Source organism: Haliaeetus albicilla, chromosome W (assembly GCF_947461875.1).
Source record: "Haliaeetus albicilla chromosome W, bHalAlb1.1, whole genome shotgun sequence".
NCBI lineage: Eukaryota > Metazoa > Chordata > Aves > Accipitriformes > Accipitridae > Haliaeetus > Haliaeetus albicilla.
In genome coordinates this window covers 1,667,931-1,680,485 of record NC_091515.1, presented here as the reverse complement: position 1 = coordinate 1,680,485, position 12,555 = coordinate 1,667,931, and the positions used below count along the sequence as shown (strand labels likewise).

Sequence of the window (12,555 nt, the reverse complement as noted above, 5' to 3'; positions counted from 1 at the left end):
TTTTGTAAAGGGGGTGCGGTCCCTTCAAAACCGCTGCGCGGCAAACCCCGGAGAAGCGGCTGTCGTGGGGTGGGGATGCCCGGGGCTCCTGGGGAGGGATGGGCGGGCAGGACAGCGGGTCGGAGCTAGGGCGGTGCACCCTCATGGCGTTGCGGAGGGGCTGTGCTGCTTTGGGCGCTTCTTTTCCCCGCGCTGACTGCTTCTTGTGAGGGAAAGGGGGACGGGGGGTGCCCGCCACGGGCGGGTCTTACCGTGCGGGCCCGTCCTGTCTCTCCTGGGGGTGTTGTGTGAGGATGCGGCTCCGGGGGGTCTCTGTGCCGGTGCCTAGCTCGGTTCCTCGGCTTTACGGGGAAAACCGCTTTGGCCTTGGAAGAGCTGACCCCCACTGTGCCTTTTTCATATAAATCCTTATGCTGCTATTGCATGCTGATCCTTGTACGTACGTGATATTGGGTATAACCAAGTTATTAATCGTTGTTGCTTGGTACACCACCTGTTTCCTTAACAACAGGTTTTTCAAATGGTATTTTACCTATAGGAATGAAATGGACTGTTAGGTTTCTTTCAGTGGCCTTGACCATCCTGATTACAGCATTTGGAACCGGACTGCACTTCCAACTCTTCAATTTACAGTTTGGGGGGGTTACAAAGGCAGCTTGGATTGGGTTGACTGAATTGCATAGGTAGATAGGATGATTCTAAGTGCTCCCATGGGGCTTGTAAAATTCTTCTGCTGTGTGTACCCATTCCAGTTATATAAAAATATCTGCAAGGGTAATGACTTCCTACTCTTGTTACATTGAGTTGTTTAGGTTTTCATACTAAGCTACTTTAACCTCCGGTTTTGTCCGTGAACACCACTCTTTTGTGCTGGTTCTGAAATCAAAAGCTATGATACTTCTGTGTGTCTTTGCTGAATTGTATGTTTGGTGACAAATGTCAGCAGTTCTTATGTGAAATCCTGTTCTTGTAAAAGCAGGGTACTGAGGCTCTTCTAGAACTAGTGAGGAGCTGGATTTTCCTGCTCTCGTTATATTTTTTTTCACTACTGAAGTTTCAATGTACAAGAAGTTTTCCCTATTGTTATCTTTTTTCCAGTCTCTTTATTGTCTGCCTTTGACTTTTCTAGGGGCCGCACATATGTATGACAAACTTTTTGAAAAGCAGAAAGCGGACTAGCTAAGTAGTAAATTTTAGGAAAATAATAAGAATTACAGAACAAAAGTAAAAAATCCTAGATATGTTACAGTTTGAGAAGACATTTCAGTGCAGATGATCACTTGCGGTTTTGTTTCTTTTTCCATTTAGATTGATTAAAAAGATGAGTGAAGATTCTAACAGAAAGCTGGGTAAAAACCATGACAAGCTCAATAAAAGAAAGCAGTGTCTGCTCTCCTGATTCAACAGTATCTTCTCTTTTAACAAGCTATAGCACTGACAGCAATAATCCATACTCAAACAGCTTGATTCACTACAAGGACAAGCTCTACAGCTCTGCATCTGAGGCTTTGGAGGCTTATATCGAAGATTTTGATTTAAGTCTCACATCTTCAGAAGTACGCACTGGAAAAATCTGCATATTTCAAAGCACTCCCAAACAAGTTAAGTTTTCAAAGCATCATGCCAAAGAAAAACATGGTACGTCTCTGCAAATTTGTTGTCTAATAAGTTTTGGTGTTTGCTGTTCTTTTGGTTTGTTTTTATTGCCAATGGTATTGCAACTCCTTATCTCACACCAGGTGTGTTTTGTTGAAGGAATATTCCCTGCACAACTGCTTGCAAGTCTTTATGGTATAGTAAATGATGCTTGGTCATGGCTAGCAATATTTGTCATTCTCTGTAATGCTTTTTCATAAGTGCTTGGTGGATTGGTGAGAATTCGTGACCATGCTCATAGATGCAATAATAAATTCCAGAGTATGGAATAGAAATTGTATTTTCTATATGTGAATATATGCTAAAGACAGTGTAAATCATTGCTTAAACCCAAGTCTTGAAAAAAAATCTCAGTTTTCTTTCCAGAGTAAGTAACATCAGTATCTAATTAATTGAATGAGTTCCCTCAAACACTGCTTTGTCTTAACACAAAATTTGCCTCTTATCCATTGATTTTTATGGAATGTACTTTTGGACCTGAAGTCTAACCTAAGTGGGTAACATATATGGGTTTGAATTGGCTTTTGTAATTATTAGTTAGCTTGAATAAATAATTGATTATATGAACTTTTATTAGAAGGTCTAGAGCAGGTAACTGTGCTTGAGCTAATTTATATTGCAAATGCTTTGTTCATTACACCTCAAATAACAAAGTTCTAAGTACAGGCAAACTTCCTACCTGAAAAAGGACACTTTCCTGGGTTGCATTGGCATGGACAGTTATAGTAGCATATTGTGTTATTCAGGGCTTTTTTTAATTCACCATAGCCTATAACCTTCTTCTAGCTTCACACCTTTCCTTTCTTTCTCTTACCAAGACAGCTATTTTTAGCTGTGTTTAGCTTTTGGGTTATATTTTTCTAATACAAACCACCTTCTACTTATGTTTAACTGATTTCCCCCCCAAAAATCCCAGCATTCTGATTATCACTAAAAATGTGAAACCATTCTATGAAAAATGTCATATCCTCACATTTTTACTCTGAAATTTTTCCACTGCTGTTCTTTGCAGGAGTCTCATTAGCTCCATTCACATATTAGCTAGTCTGCATGTATGTTTTGTATGTTACAATAGTCTGTAATATACAGATTTCACTTACTGATATTACAGTGAAAGAGTGAAAAAATAACTTCCAGATACTAGCTGAGGAAAACCTATTGTCATGAATCAAAGTGCTTCGTAGTTTCAGTAAAGGATTTAATGCTATAATTCTTCCCTGAAAAACTGTCAAGTCAAATCTTATACAGCATGTAAGTTTCTGTAGAATCACAAAATAGGTCTATAAGCCCATTATCTGGCTACTTGCTTTGCAAGCTATTGCTTTTAGCTATTTTTTACTGTGTATCTGCAAAATACACAATTCTGAATGTGAAACTAAAAATGGACTGTAGAATGTTGACTTCTTGTTTCTCTTAAATAAAAAATTAAAGAAAATACTCAAAGCTGTAAATGTGTACTATGAAAGGAGGGGTAACTTTTGACTGATAAGGTTTTTATCAAGATTCTGGTTAGAAACTGAACCACTCTTGCAAGAACTGTAATTCAGTGCCCCTGGTAAAGAATACGTTTCAGCTTTAAACTGTTACTTCATGTTAGATCTTACAAATGTATCCTTTTGGTATGCTTGAAGTTTAGCATGTCATGTAAAATATCTTTATTTTTCAGCACTGGATGATTTCAAACAGCATGTAGGATTGGATTCTCTTGCTTCACCCTCTAGAGCGCAGAGTGAGTGTGACCCAGACTTGATTAGTCTTGCAACGGATGATCTGTTAGCACTTCCAGCAGATGGATCGCTACCCTTTGTCCAGCGTACTTTTAAATCAAGGCATCAAAGTAGTGAGTGGAACAGATGGTCCCTTAAAACATCTTTCTGCCCTTACCAAACCTCATCACTCAATACTGAAAGTGGTTTCAGTCTCCAGGAGAATGGGAAAACTGTTGCTCACCAGAATCCACACAAAGACTTCAGCAAAAAGAAATGCAATGTGTATAAACCTGATAGGTATGATTCTGTCTCCTCTAAAGGAAGTTTGAGACCCTCGTCTTTTGAAGAGGACACTTTTCCTTTTAAGAATTATCCAAGATGGCTTACCAGTCAGAAGTCCGACTTAAGTGTATCAGGGATAAGTAGTATTCCCAATTTGCACTACCCAGTATGGCTTAAGAGTTACAACCTTTTTTCTGATTCAGCTAAAGAAAGCGATAGTCAAAATTTTAATATACAAGGCAAAGCTTCCTCTTCACAAGCTTTTGAGATCCTGAAAAAAAGGCACTCTGTAGATAAACACAGTTCTGATTTTTTTGAACAAAATGGTTGCCTGGGTCTGGGAAGGGATAACAAAGTAGAAGAAAGTTGCAACTATGACAGTCCAGATGCCTACTTCCCTTTTGGTAACTTGTTTTCAAGGCACACTAAAAAGCTGTTCAGAGGTAACTATATTTCGTATAATTTGCTTTTTAATTTTAAGGGTATATATTATATGTGTATGAAGACGTACATTTTTTTAAACCAACACTCTTTAGCTGTGTTAGTCTGACTGCACTGTACAGTAGATTTATTCACTTGCATCTTTGACATGACTCAAAGCACTTACTAGTAGTTGACCAAGTTAAACAGCTTTTATACTGTAAGTTTTCATATGTAAGCCAATATTTAGGCATTCCTTTTACAGCAAAGTACTTCTTACATTAGTATTATATTAGTACTTATTGCGTATTTAGTACCTCACTGCAAGGTAATGACAGTAGTTCCATAAATATCTTAATAGAATTTCAAGCATTAAATTAAATTATATGAAGTGTAACCTTGGGGAAGAGAGATTCCAAAACATAGTGTAAATGAACCTGTCAAATTGGTAAAAAAAAAAAATACCGTTTGTGTAGTCTTTTTCTCTACTTTACACAATCAGCAGGAGATACTTGTAACCCCTATATTTAGGTTATCCACTGCCTTCAGTTTATGTAAAGACTTTCCTTGGGAATCACTCGTGTAGCTAATCTTTGCAGCAGGCCATTGCTCTTCAGAAGCAGGGAGGTCCTCCTGTGGTGAAGCACCATCTTTGTATTATGAAATATCAGTAAGATTTGCTTTGATATGAGAGATTAATATTTTGAAGTGTTAATTACCTTTGCTTCTGTCTAAGTTTATTCATTTAAAAAGAAAAATATTTTTTCTTTCTTATGCAGAGCATAAATACTGATCTTTACCTTTTTCCAAGAGGTTATATATAAAAACTACATTAAAATGTTGTTTATGTTGTTAATTCAAAGCAACAAAATGTCAGATATACAAGTGTCTGCAAATACCTTTATAATGTGTGTGCATGATGAACTTTAAATACAGGGTTATATCTTTTTTTCACATAGAAAATTTTACCAATCATGAACAGGCTAGGTATAAAAAAAAATGCTAATGACAGACACATTTTGAGTGCTTGCCTCAACCTATTTTTAAATGTGAGTCCTGTATGTGATTGTATACGTGATTTGCATGTATATGTTGCATGATTTCTCTCCCAGGTGTCTGTAAAAGCAGCTATTAGAAAAAAGTGTACAAAATAATAAGAAAACTAACCTATGACTTTATAGTATTAATAAGTAATATTTAACATCGTATTGTGAAATAATATTAATTATATTCTTCTATAGCATGAAAGCACATTAAAAACATTAAATAATCTTGAGTGCTGCATATGATACTTGTTTTACATAAGTTAGGAAAAGAAATGCTTAGCTACTTTAAATACTCTCTGGGCTAGAACCTTGCAGATCCCATTTGGTACTGATGATACCAAGATAACCAAAGGAGTTGTACTAGGGCTATAGTCTCCGTAAAATATTTCCAGTGCTAATTCATCTGTAGTAATTTTCTTTGAGTATTACATAAAGTTAAAAGTAATGTGGAAATAATTCCCTTGAAGAGGGTTGGACACATTATGTCCTTGGTTTTTAGAAGACCAGCTTGAGCCACTTACCTCGAAGGCCGACAGAGGTCTGGAGATTTCAACTGAAAATTTGTCAAATAATCTGGAAAATCATGGCAGTCCTTCTACAACAGATATACTAGAAGCAGAAAGATCATGGGAAAATGCTCCAGGTGCTTTGTAAGTAAAGATATATTTTGGAATAATTTGTTCGTGAAAATGCATAATGCATTTAATTGCTTTTCTATATAGGTTATAAGTGATAGTGCTGTGGCACGTACATGAAGAAGGATTTACTATTAGATTTCTTGCTAGTGCTGAATGTTTGATATTTCAGGGTCAGGATATTGGCGCACTGCTTTCTCTTCATTGACTTGCAAAGACTGCTATCCATTATTACTTATTGTTGCCTTTTAGTAGCATCTTTGTACATCAGTGATATGGAAGAAATATTTATTTCAAGAGGAAAATTAAATAATTTAACTTAAATTGACAGATTTACTAGTTTATGATTAATAGTTTATGAAAAACAAGTTAATAGTGGGAAGTCCCACTATTCCCCCCCCAATAGTGGTAAGTCCCACAGTGGTGTGGCCTTGGGAAATTTTGGAGCAGTCTTGGGTGTAAAATGTCAGTTGTTTAGGAACTGAAAGGTTATTGCACAGAATCAAAGAATGCTAAAAATCAATCCTAGAATTTCCTACAGTTTGCCACAGTTTTTAAGCAGCTGGGTGTATGTGGTTCTGGGTGTTTCTCTTTGTCCTAGAAGATTCTGAACTATTGGTTAATTGTAACAATATTTCACAAGTGAGTAAAAGTCTCAAACTGCAGCATTCCTGCATGTGATAATGGAAGAGATACTATTCATGCTCCTGTTGAGAGAGAGGCTAATAATCTAACCTTCTGCTAGCCACTAGAATACCCACAAAGGAGAGCATCACTGGAAATCAGGCTTCATTAATACCTGTTTCTATGAGACTACTAGCTTTGAATTAAAATAACTTAGAGGCTGTAGAAGAATTAGAGGTCAGTAAGCAGAAGGCAACTATTTTTCTTTAGATATTGAATATTAATGGAGGAGTACCAGGTGTAAGAAAAACACATATGTGTAATAAATTACAGCTAACACGTCCTTATCTTGCCTTTTTTGTTTAGTTGATTTTTATGGCTACCCAGGTTTTAATTATACTGGCAAAACTGGAAAAAATAGTTATGTGTTTGTCACATACACCAAAGTGCTGACAGGACTACTCAGTGTCCCTTTGGTGTTGCAGTGATGCAACATATCTGGTTTTATCACAGTGACTATATCCTAAAATCATTCTTTTAGTTTATAAACCTGTTGTTATTCTCCGTTGCATGTTTAATGTTGGTTTAGCAAACCACCAGTGCCTGTGTGCTGTGAGGACATGGAGAATGCTCTACCATTCCCCAAAGCAGATATCATACATAAATTCTTGGAAGACTGTTTAAATGACAAAAATAAGGTCAGTAAAATTGAGTATTTATTTCTGAGAGTGCCCAAAATGTGTAAGACTGGTAAATATTAGAAGAGGCAATCCCTGTAAATTTTTTCTTCTGCTATAATACATAAAGTAGAAAGCCTAACTGCAGTACTTCAGTCATATTTGAGCACGATGAATTCATATGGTTATTAAATCCTATAATCTAACCCTTGGTCACAATTATGATTAAGAAAGCATCTAACTATGAAATGCTTTGCTTAGGAATAGTTTGACTTTTACAGTCCATGTTTTGTTTAAATAATGATTTTCCTGCCTCAAGTAAAGGAAGACTTTTTTGTTATTGATGTATGAAATACTACTAATTTCCTAGCCTGGCTGATGTACTGTTGAGTATGAGTCAAATTCAAGAGGTAAGCTAAGTAATATATTTCTTATTATTTATGCTGTTGCACTGGAATTGGATCAGGGATTGAATTTACTCGTTTGATTATTCATTATTTTATTCCCATTCTTACCCATATTAGTCACCTTCTTGGCAGTCTTAATATTGTTCAGTCTGTCACTTTGATTACATGAACCCTTTAGCCTTTTCTCAACTAGGGAGATGAGCACTGAGCCCAGTGTTCTAGTTGAAAGGCATACTACTAGTTTACGTACTGGTATGTTTCCTTTACTTTCTGCCTTATTGTCCTTGAATCTTAACTGCACTAAGATTCCCTTTTCCCATCTTGTAGTAAACAGAGCATGACCCTTAAAGTTTTTCCACTGTGGCACATACTTCTGTTTCCCAAAGGAGTTAACTGACACGGAACCTAACAATGTGCATGAGTAATTTAAATTATTCTGTCTGATGAACAGTGCTTCACTGTATCTCATCCTTCATGCTTCCCTTTCTCTTGGTTCTGCTAGATCATCAGACATTTCTAGACATAAGTATTTCTAGATTAACCACAGATTTTTGTCACCCTGAGTTAAGATGCTTTTTTGATTATAGTATGAGCAGGTATCATATAGATGCTAATTATATGAATAAATCTGTGTTTATCATTAAAGAAGCTTACTTGCTCTGTTGGTTCTGAAATGTTGAAACATGTTCCAGCACTGCTGTCATAGCATTACAAGGACAGTCTTAGTATTCTTGAATTATTTTACATAAGCCAGGGCTGACGCCTTTCTGAGTTGCTTCACGTTTTCCTAACAGTGTATGTATTTACAGTGACTTCACTGACCATATAGTGGCATAAAATAAGATTAACCATTGTAGCATCATAGATGTACAATTTATAAAATAGATCTTTAAAGGTAGAGGGGAAACTGTTTCAGGGAAACTTTTGAAAAGTTGGTTGTATTATTTTGTTTTGTTTTATGTGCACTGCAGTACACTGCAAGATCAACAAATTCTTTGGGTTTTGGTTTAGGAAAATACTTTTTCTGGAGGTCATCACCAAAGGCCCCTTGAAGCTTTGAAGCTAATCTTGTTTAAACTTCAAGAAATTCAGGCAAGTTTAAACCAGAATGAAACTGCTGAGCAAAAGGAAGAGATTGAAAAAGTGAGTAGTCAGTTTCCTTATGTTGTATCTTGTCAAAATCAATGGGCTTTGTATGCTTCTGAGAAAAATTTAGTCCTTTTATAGACTTGGTTTCCTGTCATCCTTGAAAGAGCACTGCCAGCAGATTAAATCCATTTTGCATCAGCAGCATATGCCCAAGGCTGCTGTGCCCTCAGTCCTCTATGTCTTGTTGCTGCTGGGGCAAATTGGAGGCTCTGTACTAAGTTACGCTGCAGTTTTCCCCGTTTGCAGGGGCACTGGGTGGCAAGTCAATAACCCAATAGTGGCCTCAGAGGTGCTGCAGAAAGCTGTACTTGTAAGCCAGGAGATGGCGACATTTCAGGCAATCCTGCCCGAAGAGAGCAGACTGGGCTCTCTGCTGCTCTAGCAGTAGCTGTGCTCTGGAAAAAGCTGTCTTCTGATAATAATCCCGTTAATTCTAGGCTTTCGGGGCATGTACCAAATTTTTAAAAAGCCATTCTCAAATGCTCTATCCTTGCCTCTTTTGGCATCGGAGAGTTGGTATTTTGTGACACTTGTTTCAAAATTATTTCATAGACTTTATCTCTTTTTTACCTTTTTCATAATGTTGCTTGCATACAGTTCTTAAACCCTATGTCCTATACTCAGTAGTGAATGAAATGCTTCATGTATTTCTGGATCAGGCAGGCTGGGGGAATGGGCTGACAGGAACCTCATGAAATTCAGTAGGGGCAGATGCAAGGCCTTGTACCTGGGAAGGAAGAAACCTTTGCAGCAATACAGGCTGGGGACTGCCTGGCTAGGGTGCCACTCTGTTGCAAATACCCAAGAGGTCTTGGTAGATACAAGCTGAACATGAGCCATCTGTGTGCCCCGGCAGCAAAGGAGGAACGGTAGGGCCTGGGCTATATGGACAGGAGCACAGTCAATGGATCAAGAGAAATGATTGTCCCTCTGTATTCCCAAGCACTTATTAGACCACATCTATAATACTGCATCCAGGTTTAGGCCCCTCACTTCAGGAGAGACATCAATAAGCTGGTGGAGGGGCCCCTAGGTGGTTGGGGGCTACAGCACTTGTTTATGGGGGGGAGCTGGGAGAACTGGGCTTGTTCAGGCTGGAGGAGAGGAAGTTTTGGGGGACCTAACAGAAGTCTTCCTGCACCTGTGAGGAGGGTTTCAAGAAGATGGAGCCAGGGTCTTCATAGGGGTGCATGGTGGCAGGATGAGAAGCAGGCTGTTGTGGTTTAACCCCAGCCAGCAGCTAAGTACCACACAGCCACTCACTCACTCCCCCCCACTGTGTGGGATGGGGGAGAGAATCAGGAAAAAAAAAAAGTAAAACTCGTGGGTTGAAATAAGAACAGTTTAATAGGATAGAAAGGAAGAAACTAATAACGATAATAGTAACAATAATAAAGTGACAATAACAATAATAAAAGAATTGGAATATACAAGTGATGCACAATGCAATTGCTCACCACTCGCTGACTGACGCCCAGTTAGTTCCCGAGCAGTGATTCCCCCCCAGTCCCACTCCCCCCCAGTTTCTGTGCTGGGCATGATGCCATATGGCATGGAATACCCCTGTGGCCAGTTTGTGTCAGCTGCCCTGGCGGTGTCCCCCTCCCAACTTGTTGTGTCCCTCTAGCCTTCTTGCTGGCTGGGCATGAGAAGCTGAAAAATCCTTGACTTGGTATAAACATTACTTAGCAACAGCTGAAAACACCAGTGTGTTAGCAACAGCTGAAAACACCAGTGTGTTATCAACATTCTTCTCATACTGAACCCAAAACACAGCGCTGTACCAGCTACTAGGAAGACAATTAACTCTAACCCAGCTGAAACCAGGACACAGGCATAAATTGAAACAGGAGGTTCACACTGGACACTGGGAGAAACTCTTTTACCCTGAGGACAGCCAAGCACTGGAACAAGTTGTTCAAGGAGGTCATGCAGTCTCTGTCCTTGGAGGGTTTCAAGATTTGACTGGATAAAGTCCTGAGCAACCTGCTGTAACCTCATAGCTGCCTCTGCTTTGAGCAGGAGCCTACTTCCTGAGATACCTCACAACATGAATTACTTTATAATGCTATAAAGTCGTTGGCAATACTTTCCCATGTCATGTGCTATAAAAATTCCATGTTTTCTGTCATATTCAGCTACTCTTCCTTCCCTCAGTTAACAATTTTTTTTGTTTTTTTTAAGCTTTCTGAAAAAGCTGAGGCTGAATTAAAACTGTGTGACAGTGAGATAATCCCTCTTACTAATTCTATTCAGAAGTAAGTGAGCACTGATTTTCTGACTTTTCACAGTTTTCAGAAATTGCAGAGAAGGAATGATAAACTAGCTGAGTTGTCATGTGATCTGAAAACTTTGTTAAGAATAAGCAAGTAGTGAATAATTAAAAATATGGCAGTTTAAGGAGCAGAGAAATACCTAGTGAATGGTTGCTGAGATGTACTCTGTAAATAAACATTTGTATTTCATCTATATCAATAGATTAATTACTGTTACACATAGATGGACTTCAGAAACTTCTCCAAGTCTGATTATTTTAATATGGGACAAAATAGCTTCTTTCTTTTTTTTCACTACAGTGGAGAAAATAATTGCTAGAAAACATTTCATTAATGAAATCAGCAGTCCTACTGAATAGTTACAAGTGACTAAAGAAATAATAAGTTTGAGAAAAGGCAGAATGGAAAACAGGATTTTATGTAGAACATTTGTTTCAACAAAACTCACTGTTGCAATACAGTTTTATACTGTAATGTAAAATGAAAAGAATTTTTAATTAAAAAAATACAGTAACTTTCAGTATTGATATGGTATTTTATGACAATGTTTTGCAATGTTTAACATCCTGTGTTAAATACCCATTCCATAATAATTTAATAGAAACAGTGTTTGTGTGAGCACCTATATTTGAGATGTATTTAAAATTTCAGTTCCAAAAAGTTTGATCTTCTTTAAAAAACATCTTAGTGTATTCTGTAATCTCTGAAACAAAGCAGAACAGTTTGACATAGAGATGTAAACTGTATATAATACCATTCAAACTGTTAAGCTGTTTGTAAGAAATCAACATCATTTCATGTTAAATGTAAGTAGTAATATATACACTGTTGTTAAAGTCTTCATTTTTCCTAATCTAGGGCTTTACACCATTTGTCACGTGTTAAAAGTGTTGTTGAAGATAACAGTAACCAACAAGAGCAGACCGATGATCATGAAGATAAACAAGAAAAAAAAGAATAATCTGTGAAGCTGATATCTAATAGTTTAATATTGTGTAATTTAAATAATTTGTCAGCCTGACCACTGGTCAATTTTTTTGAAAGCTGAACCACTAGTGCATGTTCTCAAAAATGTTGTATTCAGTATTTCTGTACATATTCGTTCATTTCATTAATTACTTCAAAGCTTAACTGAGTGTTAGTGCTTTCAGTAGGATCTAACAATATGTGACAAGGGATACCACTTTTTAAGGAATACTTAATTAAAATAAGGTGAACATTTTCATGGAAGAATGTCTGTGTATTTATACAAATTTACAAAAAACCTGAACTATGTGGTTGATTCTAGTCATCACTTCATTACATGGCCTGTTAGAAGCAGGGGGAGCTCAATATCATGTGTAAAGTTAAGCAGTAATGTTTAGCAATAATGTAATTAAATAATATTTTCAGTGCTGTTCTTTCTAACAGGACTTGAGTTGATGTAATTTTATGTTTCTTGTTCCCCAACCACAAACTTACCAAATATTTTGTATCAAAAAGTGTCTGAAGTATTTTTTAATTGTCCCCCTTTCACATCCTAGTAAAGCCTGATTCTTTGGGGAGAGAAGGCACTTGTGAAGAGGCATGTTGTTTAGGAGCACAGAATGTGTTTCAGCTGGACAGATCCAACATCTGGTTGTCTCTTTTACTGGGAAGTCCTAAGCTCCCTTCCACTTTCCTTGTCTTTGCTCT

General features: G+C 37.5%; 1 protein-coding gene across 3 annotated transcripts; it reads left to right on the top strand.

Moving 5' to 3' along the window:
* The first annotated feature begins 7 nt into the window (after positions 1-7).
* On the top strand, positions 8-12,365 carry CWH18orf54 (chromosome W C18orf54 homolog). 3 transcript variants are annotated; one of them, XM_069774825.1, is made up of 8 exons: positions 8-69; positions 1,309-1,638; positions 3,323-4,090; positions 5,613-5,763; positions 6,962-7,070; positions 8,468-8,599; positions 10,790-10,863; positions 11,740-12,365. In XM_069774825.1, exons 2-8 carry the CDS (start codon positions 1,359-1,361, stop codon positions 11,840-11,842), a joined length of 1,617 nt encoding a protein of 538 aa, XP_069630926.1. In that variant the 5' UTR covers positions 8-69; positions 1,309-1,358; the 3' UTR covers positions 11,843-12,365. The 3 variants fall into 3 exon arrangements, with proteins under 3 accessions (XP_069630926.1, XP_069630929.1, XP_069630928.1); XM_069774827.1 differs by lacking the exon at positions 8-69 and adding an exon at positions 163-774; XM_069774828.1 differs by lacking the exon at positions 3,323-4,090.
* The last annotated feature ends 190 nt before the right edge of the window (positions 12,366-12,555 follow it).

Bases quoted from the DNA above. Each gene is read 5' to 3' on its own strand.
- CWH18orf54 (XM_069774825.1), top strand. From the start codon at position 1,359: ATGACAAGCTCAATAAAAGAAAGCAGTGTCTGCTCTCCTGATTCAACA. The intron at 5,764-6,961 runs GTAAGTAAAGAT...ATGTTGGTTTAG, and splicing joins GAAAATGCTCCAGGTGCTTT to CAAACCACCAGTGCCTGTGT. The intron at 7,071-8,467 runs GTCAGTAAAATT...GTTTTGGTTTAG, and splicing joins GTTTAAATGACAAAAATAAG to GAAAATACTTTTTCTGGAGG.